A 14291-nucleotide genomic window follows, 5' to 3' on the forward strand; every position below is an offset into this window, starting at 1 on the left:
GGTTATATACCTTTCTCTTGAGGGTTAGTGGTAGATTATAATTTATGGTTTGAGAATGCTTGCCGAATGTGATCCACCTTATCCTTATTTTTCTAGTTATTTCTCTTTCGTGGTTCGGCTCCGTGGTTACTACCTGTCTTAAATAGACATACTCCTTTACATCTTCCAGCGTCTCTCCACCTATCGCAAAACGCTGTTTTCTGTCGAGACTGTTGCACAGTACTTTGTTTTTGTGCATAATTATTTTCAGATCTACTTTTCTGCTTTCGGTGTCCAGTTGTGTAATAATGAGCCGTAATTCGTCCCCTGAATTACTCATCAAAGCAACGCAATCTGTGAATTGCAGGTTACTAAGATACTCTGCATTTACTCTCACTCCTAACTCTTTCCAATCTAGGGCCCTGAAAACCTCCCGTAAACACGTGATGAACAGCATGGGTGAGATCATGTCTCCCTGCCTTGCACCCTTCTTTATTGGGATTCTGTCACTTTCTTTACGGAGAACTTTGTGCTGTGGATCCGCCGTAGATTTCTTCCAGTATGTTTTTGTAGGGTTCGTAGACGCCCCGATTCCATAGTGCCTGCATCACTGCTGATGTCTCGACTGGGTCAAACGCTTTCTCGTAATCTACGAAGACAATGTATATAGGTTGGTTGTATTCCGCGTATTTCTCTATTACCTCGTTGATAGTGTGAATATCGTCCGTTGTGGAGTAGCCTCTACGAAATTCTACCTGGCCCTTTGGCTAATTAAACTCTAATGCCACCATAGTTTTATTACCTATTCTTTTTGCAAATAGCTTGTAGACAACAGGCAGTAAGCTTATCGGCCTGTAATTTTTCAACTCCTCGATGTCTTATTTCTTATAGATTAAGATGATGTTGGCGTTCTTCCAATATTCTGGTACCCTTCCCGTCGAAAGATACGTCGTATATAAGGTGGCTAATTTTTCTAAAACCATTTTCCGCCATATTTCAGCAGGTCCGTTGTTACTTTGTCCTCACCAGCGGCATTGCCTCTTTCCATTTCTTCTAGAGCTTTACTTGCTTCCACGGTTGTTCTGGTAGGATGTCAAATTCCTCTGGCCTATTATTGCTTCTTACGATATCATACTCGCTGTTTTGGCTTCTGTGCAGCTCTTTGTACAGAAGCAGAAACCGCAGGCGCGGCGTGGGGGGGGGGGGGGGGGGGGGGTCAGAGGGGTGACCATTTTGTATTACCTAAAAGGGGGAGCGCAAAGTCTGTTCCAAAGTCAGTCGCCCCCAAAGTTGCAAGAACCAGTTGGTTCCAACGACATCGGTCGAACCTATGTCGACATTGTTTTAATGATTGGCACTTCTAACCAATTATGAGTGGCGGGCGTGCTTTAATATTACTTAATTTGGTTTTATAGTAAGCGTGTGCCACAATCCGAGTCGCGGGGCTCACACAATATTATTACTTAATTTGGTTTTATAGTAACCACGCGTTATCATCCTAGTCGCGGTGCTCACACAATACCCCGACAGGCACCCGGCGAGATCTAATGTTCCTCACTCTTACCTTTTAGTTGTCAGGCTGCTCTCGAGGTAGTTTCGGCTGCTTAGTACATGAATGTTATTTTTTTTCTTAAAGGGCCAGTAATCAAACCCGAGCTCTAAAAATGGTTGTAAAGAGAAATATGTGCACTTTCGCTTCGTGAACGTGCTGCCGCAAGAATTTCGCGAATACTTGCAATATGAAGGAAGTTACGGGCGTTAGAACATCGCTTTAAGCTGGTTTCAAAATATCGTACGGCCTCGCCAACCTTCTCCCTCACAGGATGGGGTAGGCGTGGCCCGTCGTGACCAATCGACGAGCTGTGTGGTACGTCAAGTCGCCAATCGGAGACTTTGCGTCACTGCGCATGAAATAATTGGTCAGGCGTAGAAAAGGATCACGGGAATTGTTTTTTTTTTTTTCGAAACGGAAGCTTTGCGCGGCGCGCAGCACTGTAATATTCGGAAAACGTGAAAGCCGCGGTCTACTCTACAAATTGCCGAGCTTCTTTGGTGGGTGTAAAAATAAAGTTGAAGCCCGTTCACTGAACAGGCTTGACATACCGAAGCAAACATCGTTTCATTCTTTACCAGACGCGGGGCGCAGATTTGAAAATTGTGCTTTCAACGACAGAGCGCCCGTGGTCTGATACGCGCTTCGCCGCTGTGGGGCGCTAGTTTCTTAACGCGGGCATTTTGAATTGATGCAAAATTGGTGGCAATTAACAACGTCAGTATTATTTACACGATACGTTAGAATATTTACGACTCAGCTCCATGATTACCACACACAAAAATACGAATTGGAGTAAAAAGAGTTACAAAAAAAGAAAAAACGCCAGCCTTGCAGTAACCTCGTTGTTACTTTACTGTGCAAACGCGAACTATTACACATGTTAACGCGATTCCTTACCGCCCATGAAGCCTGCATTCAATCAGTTTGCAACGGAGATTCACGCACAGGCAGAGTACTGGGCTGCTATATAGAGTGCCCGAGTTCGTTTCCCTTTCTGTGCTTGGTATGTTTTTTTATTTATTCAAATTTTTTTTCATACTTCGCGCCATAGTGGTCACGGACACTATCGGCGGTGGACTGCCACGTCTAAATCCTCCTGTGGCCGCACGTTTCAGTTTCACTGGTTAACCATACGTACGGAGTGCTTGGGTGGTGTTTTTTTTTTCCATCTAATAATAATAAGCGCATTGGTTACGTCTCAAAATTCCGATATGATTTTGAAGGCCTATTTATGATATACGAAGGCCTCGAATAACACCTCCGAATTTCGGGAGGGGCGTGGCGATAGGGCACCCTCCTCCGCCATTGGCTACGGGCCTGCCTGTCGTACAATTTTACCTTTTTCAGATGCTACCATTCGCTCATGATGTTCACTTTTTTTTAAATCAAGAACGAAACTTCTCGTGGGAAATCGTCGTGACGTGCAAATCCCTCCAAATTAGGAATCCTAGCAATCCAGTAAAGTAAAAAGTTGGGCGAGTTGGTGCTGGTTCATGATGATAAGGGGCGCGAAAAAAACGACACACAACAGAGAAGAAGTACACGGGACGACGCGCTCGTCCGCGTCGTCCCGTGTACTTCTTCTCTGTTGTGTGTCGTTTTTTTCGCGCCCCTTATCATCATGAACTAGCAATCCAGGCAACACCGACATACCGAAAGTCTTACGGTCTCAGTTCGATATACATTCACCGAACGTGGAAGCAGTATTATTTTCTTCACAGTCGATTGCAATTGCGCTGGCGTAACTCAAACAGCCACTTTGAAGCACCAACATGGCGGGATGCAAACTTCGTGATGTAACGTGAGCGTTATCAATGCATCACATGCTGGTGGTGCCTTCGTCATTCATGCACACAGGCCCTATATCGTTCCAGCGACGTCTTTATCATACTGGACCAGCTTAATCGTCACGAGATCATACCACCTTGCCGTCATGTAATCCGCCATATTGGAGCCATGCTGTTAGTTCATGACGTCACAAGCAAGCTATCAATTCATCCTCTCTCCCGACCTTTCGAGAGCTTTCTGTGCATATATAAAGTGGTTATGCATTGTCTCTGGGATAGGAAGTGTTGGGAGTTTTTTTTTTTGCAAGTCATGTGGCTTTGCAGTGCCTCAGACCACCTTTGGCCAAGCGACGTCACCATGGCGTCAAATATTTTGACAATCTATGACGTCATGACGGCGTCACACGATGGCTGTTTGCTGAGTCCGCCACAGGGCAGCTGGGCTGGACGTGCCGTGGCGGTCCACACTTGGGAGTATACGGGTGTCGCGCTACCATGGAGGAAGAAGGTTTGGGCGCCTAAACTCTATCCAACACACACACACACACACACACACACACACACACACACGCACACACACACACACACACACACACACACACACACACACGTCATTCTTAGATGAAAATTATTTCGCAGCACAAACGGCACGCAAGGGTAGATGCTGTACCCATGGCTCTACCAAAACAAACGAATATTGCGAACGGTCCCACGTGACGGCATCTGGCCAATACCGACGCGGCACCGGCCTTGGGAGAGGTCGGAGAAGGGGGAAGAGAAGGTGCGCAAATGAGCACATACGTCGCTAAGTTTCAGGCACTGCGCCGTGCTCCCGACCGGGTTGCAGAAATTAGGTGCCTTTTCTCATCTTCTAACCACTACCACCACCAGTTTCAGGGGCTTTATCGAAGAGTAGAGTTACTGCATATGCTACCCTAGGAGGATATATATAAAAAAATTGCTGGAGTGGAAGCCGCCTATACTTACCCATAGAGCACAGTGAAGCCGGCGGCGGCCATCTTGTGGTGGGCAGGAAGGCGGCCGCGTAGCATATAGTGCACTTCCGCGGCCGTTTTTTTTTCGCAAATGATTGCTGCTAGAGAAGTAAAAACGTGCTCACATAGTCGCCGATACACTGGCAGTATTTAAAGAGACTACAGAACGGTTCGTTTTTCATGTGTTAAAATTTTATTTGTACAGCTTTCTCAGCCTTTAGCCAACATGAACGTTATGGCAAAGTTGTTTCACTGATTCCTAAAAATGACGAGTCTTGAAAGCAAAGACCTAACTTTGTCTTTCACGAGTTCCCGGCTTCGTTCCTTTGTCATGTGGTGCAGCCTGATCTTGATGTACAGCTCCAATACTTGCTTGCTCAAGTTGTAAATATGGTTGTCCAACACGTCGACGTCAAAAAGATGTTGTTCCAATTGTGAAAACCACCTCTTTTCCAGTGATTGACTCAAAATCTCCAGGACTAGTTGTTTGGTATTGGCATGTATGCTCTTAAGGCATTGAGTGGAAGCCTGCAGTCGACGCAGCCCCTTTTCCGCTGTTTCGCACAGTGACACAACGTCTTCGGAAGGGTAAAAGAGTCCACCTCGATTTTTTTGTCTCACCAATAGAGATGTATCCGCTCCATGAAGAGCTTCTATGCACAACTCACAGGTGTTTGTAGTAGCGATTTTGCGAGCGACAAAGCCTGCAATGTAAGGCACGACAGAGCAAACGAATGTGGAGAGGCTCTCTGGATAGTCAATTCGGTCTGTGTAATCGTGGTCCTCTGGTTGTAGGATGGCACACCTTCGCGATGTGACCTCAGTGGTTGCACAAAATGTAGTGGCAGAGGCAGATGCACCCAGAATAGAAACAATATCTTGCGAACAGTTGCCTGAGGTGGACGATCTCACTTCTGTCTGGACCAATAGACGCTTGTAAGCTGCCATGAATTGGGCAGCTGTAGGGTTGTTGTTGAACCCCCCACGTCCTCGCACACAGCCAAAGAAAGTTTCTGCGTGATCTTGACTCATCTTGTGCGTGAGCAGATAGTTAAGTTGACCTTCATGAACGAGTTCCTTGAAGATACTTTCTGTGCTCTGTATACACACAAGAAAACCCACAAATCCTGTCCTCTTTGTTCCCTGCAAAAGTGGTCGACCGAATGGGTCTTTTAAAGCACATATGTACTCTCGAGCGTCGGCAAAAAATGGTTTCCAACAAGGCTCATTTTGCTTTCGAAGGGGGGCTTTGTATGATTTTGCAAACGCATTTCTGGAGTTTAGCAAATCGAAGAGATGATCAAATACCCTCACAAATTTTGCCGTGGCACTAGCACCTCTAAACTGTGGCAGCTTCAGCGTTTGCTCGCAAAATTCAAGAGCGTCTGCGACTGAAGCGCTGAGTGCCTGAACTGCGAGCCGTACCTTCATCTTTTGCTTCTCCCACTGCATATGCACCTTAGTTAGCTTATTGCCAAGGCGGAGCCCTTCCTCGCGCTGTAAAGCCTCCAGTGCCTTTATGTAAGCCCATTTTATGTGGTTTCCATCAACATCAGTGATGTAACACATTGTTGCCAGTGAATTTCTAATCAACTTAATCATGTGGCATGGGTCAAGCAGGATATGCACATCCCTTGACTCATCAACTGGGTTTTTAAAGGATGTGGAGAACTCGACAGGATCAGGCTTCAGTTCTGCACCAAGGCATTTTGCCATAGTGAAATTTGATGACGCACCATCAAATGTTAGACTGACAACTTGAACTTTCACAGATTCCAGTCGTTCAATGCATTGTTTTGTTAGTTCAGCCCTCTCAGAACCAGTGAGCGAGTGGATAAGAAAGTAGCCGACTGGAATTTTCAGCCTCATGTTTATGCCAACAACAATATAAACACAAACATTTGTGGCTTCAGGAAGGCTGTCATCATCAAGAGATGCTCCAAAATCAACGTAGCCAACTACCCTGTCTCCGACAAGTTCAACATGTTTCCTAATCGACATATCATCGACAATCAGAGCGCAGTAAAGAGTTTCAGAGCGACCTTGAACCAACTTCTCCAAGAAAGAAAATGCTTCACCTGTAAAGCCTGGTTGGCCATCAACAGACCTATACCATTCTCTGATTGTGCGCTGCGAAGGGAGGGCGTCATTAAACTTTGATCGCACAAATTCGTAGGCTGCTGGTGAGTAGAAATGTAAAGTTAGTGCAAACGTTCGCAGCTCTGGAGGGTATTTACCTCCACTTTCTGTCCGTGCCCGGTGAAGCAGCTGTTGTATGTCAGGAGAAAATGCTGCATCGAACATCTTGGAGCCCTCTTCTGACAAAAGCTTTTGTTCTTCGATGCCTCTAATAATTTCTTCAGCGGTGATTTTCTTTTGTGTCAGCCTTCGTTTGCTCTGCTGCAACGTTTTAATTTTTTTCTTCAAGTGCAATCTTTCGTCTTCTGTTTCCTGCAACTTCGTCTTGTACCACTGCTTTGATGGTGATACAGTGACATGATCTTCAGTATTTAAGGCCTCTTGCTGCTGAGCAGGACTGCATCCTCGAGGTTTTGGTGCTGGCCGCTTCCTTTTCACCTGAAATAAGCACATAGTGGAAATTAACTACTTTTAGAATGATATATATACTTCAATTATTGCTCATAACATGAATATATGTATTCACGAAAGCATGTTCGGGAACATTCGACAATGATCATGCGCTAATCGTGTGTTGAGCGATATTGTAAACGAGCGAACGGGACGAAAAGCTCGCGAGGAAACACGCAGCAATGCAGTCACGTCGACAAAACACGACAGAAGAGATATGTCTACGTCATTCCAACCTCCTTGATGTCAGAGCACTATATCTGCGAAGTTCCGATGCTTACCGGTGCCTGGAGGTGGGCAGGAAAAGCAGCGAACGAAGTCGGCACACTTCCCGCTTTCAACCTTGTTGTTTGTCCGGTCCGGTCAAAACACGCCGGATCAAAGTGCGCAGAGCAAAGGCGATCTTTATCTGTCGGTTTCCAGTGTTCACGACGCACAGCTCGCTCCCATAGGTTCCGTGTCTCAGCATCTTTTGGAAACCTGCCAATAATTTCCAAATATTAATTCCTTAAGCCTACCAATGAAAAACACGAGTCAGCCGTATTAGACCGCGTAAGCACTACGTGCTTTCAGTACGCACCTGTGAAATGTGATCTTGGAAGCAGGAATCGCGCGATTTGTGCACCCATACGCTACGCAGGATTGTACCATGCTCGCTTGAATCGAGCCGCACGCATTCGAATGCACTGCAGAGACACACTTGTCAAGGAAAGACAGGCGCACGAACCGCAATCCACCGTCGCTGCAGGTGAACTGGCAGCGCTGGCCGCCACCGAGCCAGCCGAGCCGAGCTTTCTGCCCACCACAACATGGCGGCGCTGGCTTCACTTGAAGAGCGCTCCCTCCACTCCAGCAATTTTTTTATATATATCCTCCTAGATGCTACCTAAAGATCGCAGAGCTGTCTTGAGCGCCGCTCGACGATTACATTTTACCAGTCTAGACCTCTGAAATCACAGGCCAGCAGGTTGCACAGTTACAGTGTAGTACACTGTAGCCCAGTCTTGGAAGTTGTTACCGGCAGCACGCACCATTTCCTTCCTCCATGACACGCACGCTGTCTGGCAACAAAGACAAAGATCGCAGAGTGGTTCATACAGGCTCCGACAGGTGCCGCCACCCTACTAGTCGTTCTTCCGCGCATTCTACAGGCTATGACACCCAAACAGTGGTAGATGTTCTCTGAGCCAATCAGATCAGACGCCACGTTGACGAGCTCTGGCCAAGAGCATGTCGCTCTGTGAGCGGTTGAATGGGCGGTTGGAAACGCGTTTGGCCGAGTTGCAACGATCTGCAGCGATTCCCAGCTCTAAAGCGTTGTAATAAATTACACAGTTTAGGCAGATAGTTCAAATCGGTCTCTAAATAATCCTTGAGACTTAGTCTACCGGCCCTATGTGTTTGTACAAGATCACTAAAACCATTTCAGAGCCCCTTTAGACAGCTCCGCTGTTAAAAACATCTCGAGAATTATGAAGGGGAGTGGCTGACATGTTCTGCACTTCATGGTTTTTCATGGTTTGCAAGACAAGCTGGGTGAGCAAACCAGTCACTTATGTCCTTGTATGTGCATCAGTGACATGTGGTACAAGCAAAGGCAAAACAAGTGTATACGCACCAACTAGGCATTTTATTTTGCATGATGCTCCTATCTATAATATATAGCCATTAAACTATCACCAAAAAGCAAGCTGCAACTACAGCAAGGCTTGCAACAACAAAATGGCATTTGCATAGCTGCTGCCTGTAACGTTTCGTTACACTCAATACAATGCTCATAGGTCACACCACCACCAACATACCAAACCCACTGGAAATAGTCAAACAGCATCAGAACAAACAAGTTTCTTGTTTTTTTTTTTTACAAGCTGAATTCTGCAGCTTAGGAAGTGCAAAAGGGTTCTTTTTGTTTTTATTTCAGTCATGCTGAATTACTGACCCCCGTATACCAGAACATCCCTTCACTTAACGCATCACCTTGAATTGAGAAAGTAGATGGGATCGCCACCTCAAGGCAGAAAAAGTCACTGCATATTAGCAATAATCTGCACCACTTTTTCAGAAGTGCAGGGTCATTTTCAGTCAAGCAGCGGTGCTGTGCCCAACTTCCCCAAGTGAAGGATGAATTTCGGATCAATGTTTGTTTAAGAATATGGGCCCGTCTCAGACAGGGTATCGAACCTTTAGTGATAATTTAAGTAAGATATATGAGGGGTACTTTAATTTTTGAATACTAGTTAAGGCTGTTATGAGGGATAAGGATTACTGAGGTAAACAACATAATTAGTGGGAAAAGAAAATATAAGTTTATAAAAAAAGGCACAAAAGTAGTGATATTTCAAAAACTAAAACAATTACTTGCAATTGTGACAGCAAATAGGAGTAAACGTATGATAGACAGCACAATGTAGAATTATAAACAAATATCTATGACAGAGCAACTAAAACAGGTACAGCTATATCTTTTCCTGCATTTCTCTTTGTGCCTTAAGAACTTTGTTAAAATTTCACGCATATGCGTATTCATGGCAATATAGTCGGTCGACGAGGCAAAAGTTCTCACGCAAAAGAAGGTCGTAGCTGCATAGTTATCAAAATATAAAAACAAACATTCACTTTTCAGCAGTTTTGCATAACAGACTGGCACCTGAAATTTGCTTGCCTCACTGCATCTGTTCAGCGGTGTTGTAGATGTGAGTTGCACCCAGGAGATCATCTTTCGTCACTGCAAACCACCAGTATCTTTGGTGCACGAGGAAAAAATTGGGTGACAACTTGTCCTGCCGAAGTTCTTCCTCCGAAATTTGAGTCCGTAACATTTAACATTCGCGTACATCACTTCTCTTTGAGCATGGCAGCCTACCGCCCACGTGACAATGTCTCATGACAACGTTCGGTAAAACTCTTTCTTCTACCCCTTGGTTCACACATCTCGTTCGCGTATCGTCACACTCAACAAGGTAGAAAACTGGCAGCTCACAACAGCCGAGCTTTAAACGAGCTGATAATGCGCCACTAGTACAAAGCGTAAGCGGTAACATCTAAGAGCCAGCACGGACGAGCAAGCAGCGCAAGTACTGTTTATATACCGTAGACAAAGCATCGGACCTACGTGTAGCTAGAAAAAGCGGTATGGCAAGTGCCTCTGACAATGACCTTTGTAGTAGCAAGCTTCCCAATCCAAGGGCCAGGTGACGACCCAAGTGAGCGGCCGACGACACACAAGCTTAGGGCTCCGCTGCCCCCACTGCATCTCAATGGTTCAAGGTTTGCATACTTTTTTTAAAGAAAAAAGCAGGCTAAGAAAAATTACGACAGACATAAAGCACGTGCAACTCAAGAGGTATGGCTTCGAACGTGAACTGAGGATCGAGTCATATCAGTGCTTTCACCACACTCACCCAAGTCGTTGAACGACACATACGCATGATTTGTTTTTCCAAAGCCTGTTTGCACTCAGAACAAGTAAAAGTTGCCCAATCCATAACTGAGCACCCTGGCATTGTGCACAACAGCACCTTTAAAAGAAAGTTGCACAACACTGATGTAGCAGCATCACAGCTCTGTAATAAGAACAAAAAGCAAACCAGACATGGTCTGCATCGCAAGTCCGCAAATATATTTTCGGTCATGCTATCGAGAAAAGAGCTGTCAATACGCAGCCTTCAATTGTGTAATGAAAACTGAAACCTATCTGATTTTCTACGCCATCGACATGCATTATTGCTCACACATCTAACACGGAAGGTGTAAAATGCATGTAAGAGTTACAAGCATTTCCCACTGAGCTGCCAAACACCGTGTGTATGAGTAATGACAGATCATCAACTAAACATAATTTCTTCGTATCTGGGTACTCAATGCTGTATTGCACTTTTCAAGCGCCTTTTCCTTCGTTTAGATCAACTAAAAAATTTGAGACGTGTGTACGCAAACTTCACACAAAATCAGCCACGCAGTGTTTGTTAGTACGGAATGAGTGACCGGTTGGTCACTGGGTCAACTGCGTGGTGGAAGACGCGAGGGAAAAATTCAGACAGAATAGAACTGAGTGGCAGCCGAGGACTGAAGCTCGATCTGGCCCATCTTGAATTGGATTCGTTGTAGCCACTTCAGGAAGTTGCTGCTCACAAAGGTGGCCTCCTCTCGTGTCTGCACCGGTGGGAGCCAGTCGAGGCAGGCCTGCAGCCGCACTTTCAACTGGCTCGGCAACTGCGGCGTGAAGACGAGCGCTGTTGTAGACCCCGAACCAGGGTTCTCAAACACGTGACCAGCGGACCTCTTGCCAGTAGCGAGGCATGGACACAACTGTCTTCGTCCCACATTAAAAACATTTTCTTAATGCTTAATAAGTATATCTACAAGCTACACAGGCATGACTTGTCTCAAGCATCGCTTTTATGAGGCTCCCCATGCACTCACCAAAATAACCTTGGAACAAAAGCTCTACATGTCAGAATCGGCATCCATGTTTCAGTCATACTGGAGATTGCTCTAGTATGCGTTTCTTGAACGCTAACGCCAAATCACCTACAAAAACAATCCATATATGAGATACAGAAAAATCCGTCTTTCAAATGGCAATGCCGGCTATCGTGTTGTTCAAACTTGGCTCAACATAATTTTCCGAAACTTTCCATCTTGAGCCTCTGGCCCCCTTAAACCAAAACATCATTCATTTTTACTCATAAAAAAGTTATGCAGCCCTAACAGGTGCTGTCCGATTCTGTGATGTTATGGCACAGGATAAGAAGCGACAGACTGGATTCCATGATGTACAAGCCCCTGGTGTCAGCACTCTCATTTCTTATGTGAGCCTGTGCCGACCAGCACATGGAGTGAAAGCAATTAATTGATGTGCTAGAGAACTTCCTCAGTTCACGAACCGGGACAAGCACGACGGCATCACCACCTAGTAATGCAAAACCTCAGGGCTAGTTGGTTCTGCGTGATCCGAGTGCAGCAGTGCCACACGACCTCTCATACGACGGGAACGAGAGCCAATGCAATCAACGCCCTGTCAGTGTTACTCACCTGTCCCTGGTAGCTGTACAGCACTGGTGTCCACATTGGAAGGAGCTAGAGAAGTGAGCAAAAAAAATCACAATGAAGCGATTGCGTTACAATGCGCACATCAGTCATGCTCACCCTTGCAAGGACTGTCGAGTTGCATTCCAGCAGTGCTTCCATCAAGCTCAAAAAGTGCAGGCTCACCATTTCTGCCAGCTGGAAAGAAAAATGTGCAAGAATATGTAAGTGCAATATAATAATGTAATTGCTGAGGTTCTTTTGATGAAGCAGGGCACAGAAGGACACAAAAACATGCACACATAAATCAGCTGCAATGCAGCTGATTTATGTGTCCTTTATGATTATGTGTCTTTTATGAGTGGTTTTTTTATGCCTTTCTGTGCTCTGCTTCATCAAAAGATTATGGCTCACCAACCTTGCCCATCAGTACGTATGAAGAGGTTCAACATTTTAAAACCGCGATACGGTTGTGAGATATGCTGTAGTGTAGGGCTCCGGAAATTTCGAACACCCGGGGCACCTAAATGTGCACCTAAATACAACAACGCAAGCTTAAAGCATCCTTGCCTCGATCGATAATGCGGCCGCATTGGCCAGAATTCGATCTTGCAGCCGGAATATACAAATGTGTGAGAGCGCTCAGGTAGGTACACACTCACTCACAAAAGCTTGCAGCACGTGGGCTGCACTACAAATATGAACAGCGCTTCCAACTCGACATGTAGTCGTGTAGGTCACAAGAACTACTAGGAACTGGGACCGCTGTTTGCAGGCTATGTTCCCAGATAAAACGGCAACATAGCTCTCTCGCGAATTTCACGTTCCCAACGTTTTGGGTGTGGGTACTTGACAATGTTGCTAACATATACAGTTAAACCTGCTTATAACGAACCTCCATATAACGAATTCCTCGATATAACGAAGTTTTTCTATTCCCCGCCGTTGCTCCATAGAAGCACATGTATTTGCAACCTCTACGTAACAAAGTAACAGTGGGAGACAATCTTGATATAACGAATTTTCCCCACGAACAATCTAGGAATTTCACTCCGCATTTTGGTACGAGCATGCATGTCCAGCGGCTTCCCCGCCGCCGGTTGCTTCATATTGGGCGCGGGGGGATGAGCGGGAGGCGAGACTGCACCCCATGAGCCGGCGTGCGTAGGTGTGTGCCGCCCCCCTCCCCTCCAAACCAAAATAAAAAAAAGAAAACTACTTTTGCGCGTTGGCAGTGCCACGCTTTTAAGAAAGTCAGCGTCACATATGCGGGCTGCACATGGAGGGCGCTTTACCGAATAGTTTTCCGCAGTGTCCGTGTCGTTCGCTCTTCGTTTTCGATGCCGTGCGCGCATGGTGCGGCCCGCGACGACGTTCAGCTTTGCTTTTTATTTTTATTATTGCGATAGCAATTATATGTACAGTCTCGGCTGGTCTTTTGCCGTCGCCGCCGCCATTCACATATATACCAAAACTCAGGAAAGAAAGAAAAAAAAAGACGCCCGCGCACGGCGCCCAGTTCGTCACGATGCGCCGATGCGCGCTTATCTCCCACGCCTACTTTGCCCCGCGAATGAATTTGGGGGAGGGGGTTAGATGCTTGTGCACCCGCGCTTAATTTTCGGCGAAGAGAATCGCGCGCCTTCGACTTTGACCGGAACGATTGCGTTTAGTTGCCGGGCGCACAAAGATCACTTCGCTCGCAGGACAGGCGCCGTTTGCGAAAACAGTGCGCTTTTCAAACACAGCAAAGTAACAACTGGGGCACATCGTTGGTTCACACTCATATCTGTACCCGTGATTACGTTTAGTGCCTCGTTTTTGTTTGAACAGCGCGCGAAGTGTCGAGCGGTAAACGCTGTTAGTTCGCTCTCGTCCTGTGCGCGTTCCTTTCACGCGTCATTTGTGCGCTAGCAGCGCGCTGCACGTTTCGATGTGCTTGCCGTTCTTGGCGTTAATTTCAAGTTGTTGCTATCGCGCTGCTTCGTCCTTGCGGCGAAAGTGCGACTTTTGTTAATTTCGGACAACCGTACGTGTTGTCAACCCCGAGGGGATGTCAGATTAGGCGCTGATGGAAACTCTCCGAGACCACGGTGACGACGGAGGTCGACTCCTCACGCGCTTGCGTCCTTCGCCGCGAGGTGGCAGGCTGGTAGCCTTCGCGATTAGCAGATTACTTCTGGCAACAACACGACGGCGCGCTGAATCGAATGCAATGAACGCGATAGAAAAAAAATGGTAATGTTATAAGAAGGAAGGCTGGCAGCTAAACTTTTTTGGATCCGATATCGCAGAACTCCTACAAAACGCTGGTGTGAGCACATACATACGGCCGCTCCAGGGAGAAGTGCTCTTTCC

At 46.2% G+C, this 14291-nt stretch overlaps 1 protein-coding gene and 1 long non-coding RNA gene across 2 annotated transcripts in view; both read right to left on the minus strand.

The window, feature by feature from the left end:
- Positions 1-4486: 4486 nt before the first annotated feature.
- LOC142765692 (uncharacterized) lies at positions 4487-7849 on the minus strand. The gene is made up of 2 exons (XR_012884362.1): positions 7187-7849; positions 4487-6893 (listed from the first exon to the last, which is right to left on the minus strand). It is a non-coding gene; the product is annotated as an uncharacterized LOC142765692 (long non-coding RNA).
- Positions 7850-10500: 2651 nt separating this feature from the next.
- LOC142765695 (protein unc-79 homolog) overlaps positions 10501-14291 on the minus strand; it is a 95177-nt gene continuing 91386 nt past the window's right edge. Inside the window, exons 57-59 of the mRNA XM_075867145.1 lie at positions 12054-12131; positions 11940-11984; positions 10501-11117 (exon numbers count right to left, since the gene is read on the minus strand). Coding sequence (XP_075723260.1) covers positions 10938-11117; positions 11940-11984; positions 12054-12131 — 303 coding nt within the window. The 3' untranslated portion in view covers positions 10501-10937. The remainder of the gene's footprint in view (positions 11118-11939; positions 11985-12053; positions 12132-14291) is intronic.

The sequence above is a fragment of the Rhipicephalus microplus genome, chromosome 6 (assembly GCF_043290135.1).
Source record: "Rhipicephalus microplus isolate Deutch F79 chromosome 6, USDA_Rmic, whole genome shotgun sequence".
NCBI classification, from domain to species: domain Eukaryota; kingdom Metazoa; phylum Arthropoda; class Arachnida; order Ixodida; family Ixodidae; genus Rhipicephalus; species Rhipicephalus microplus.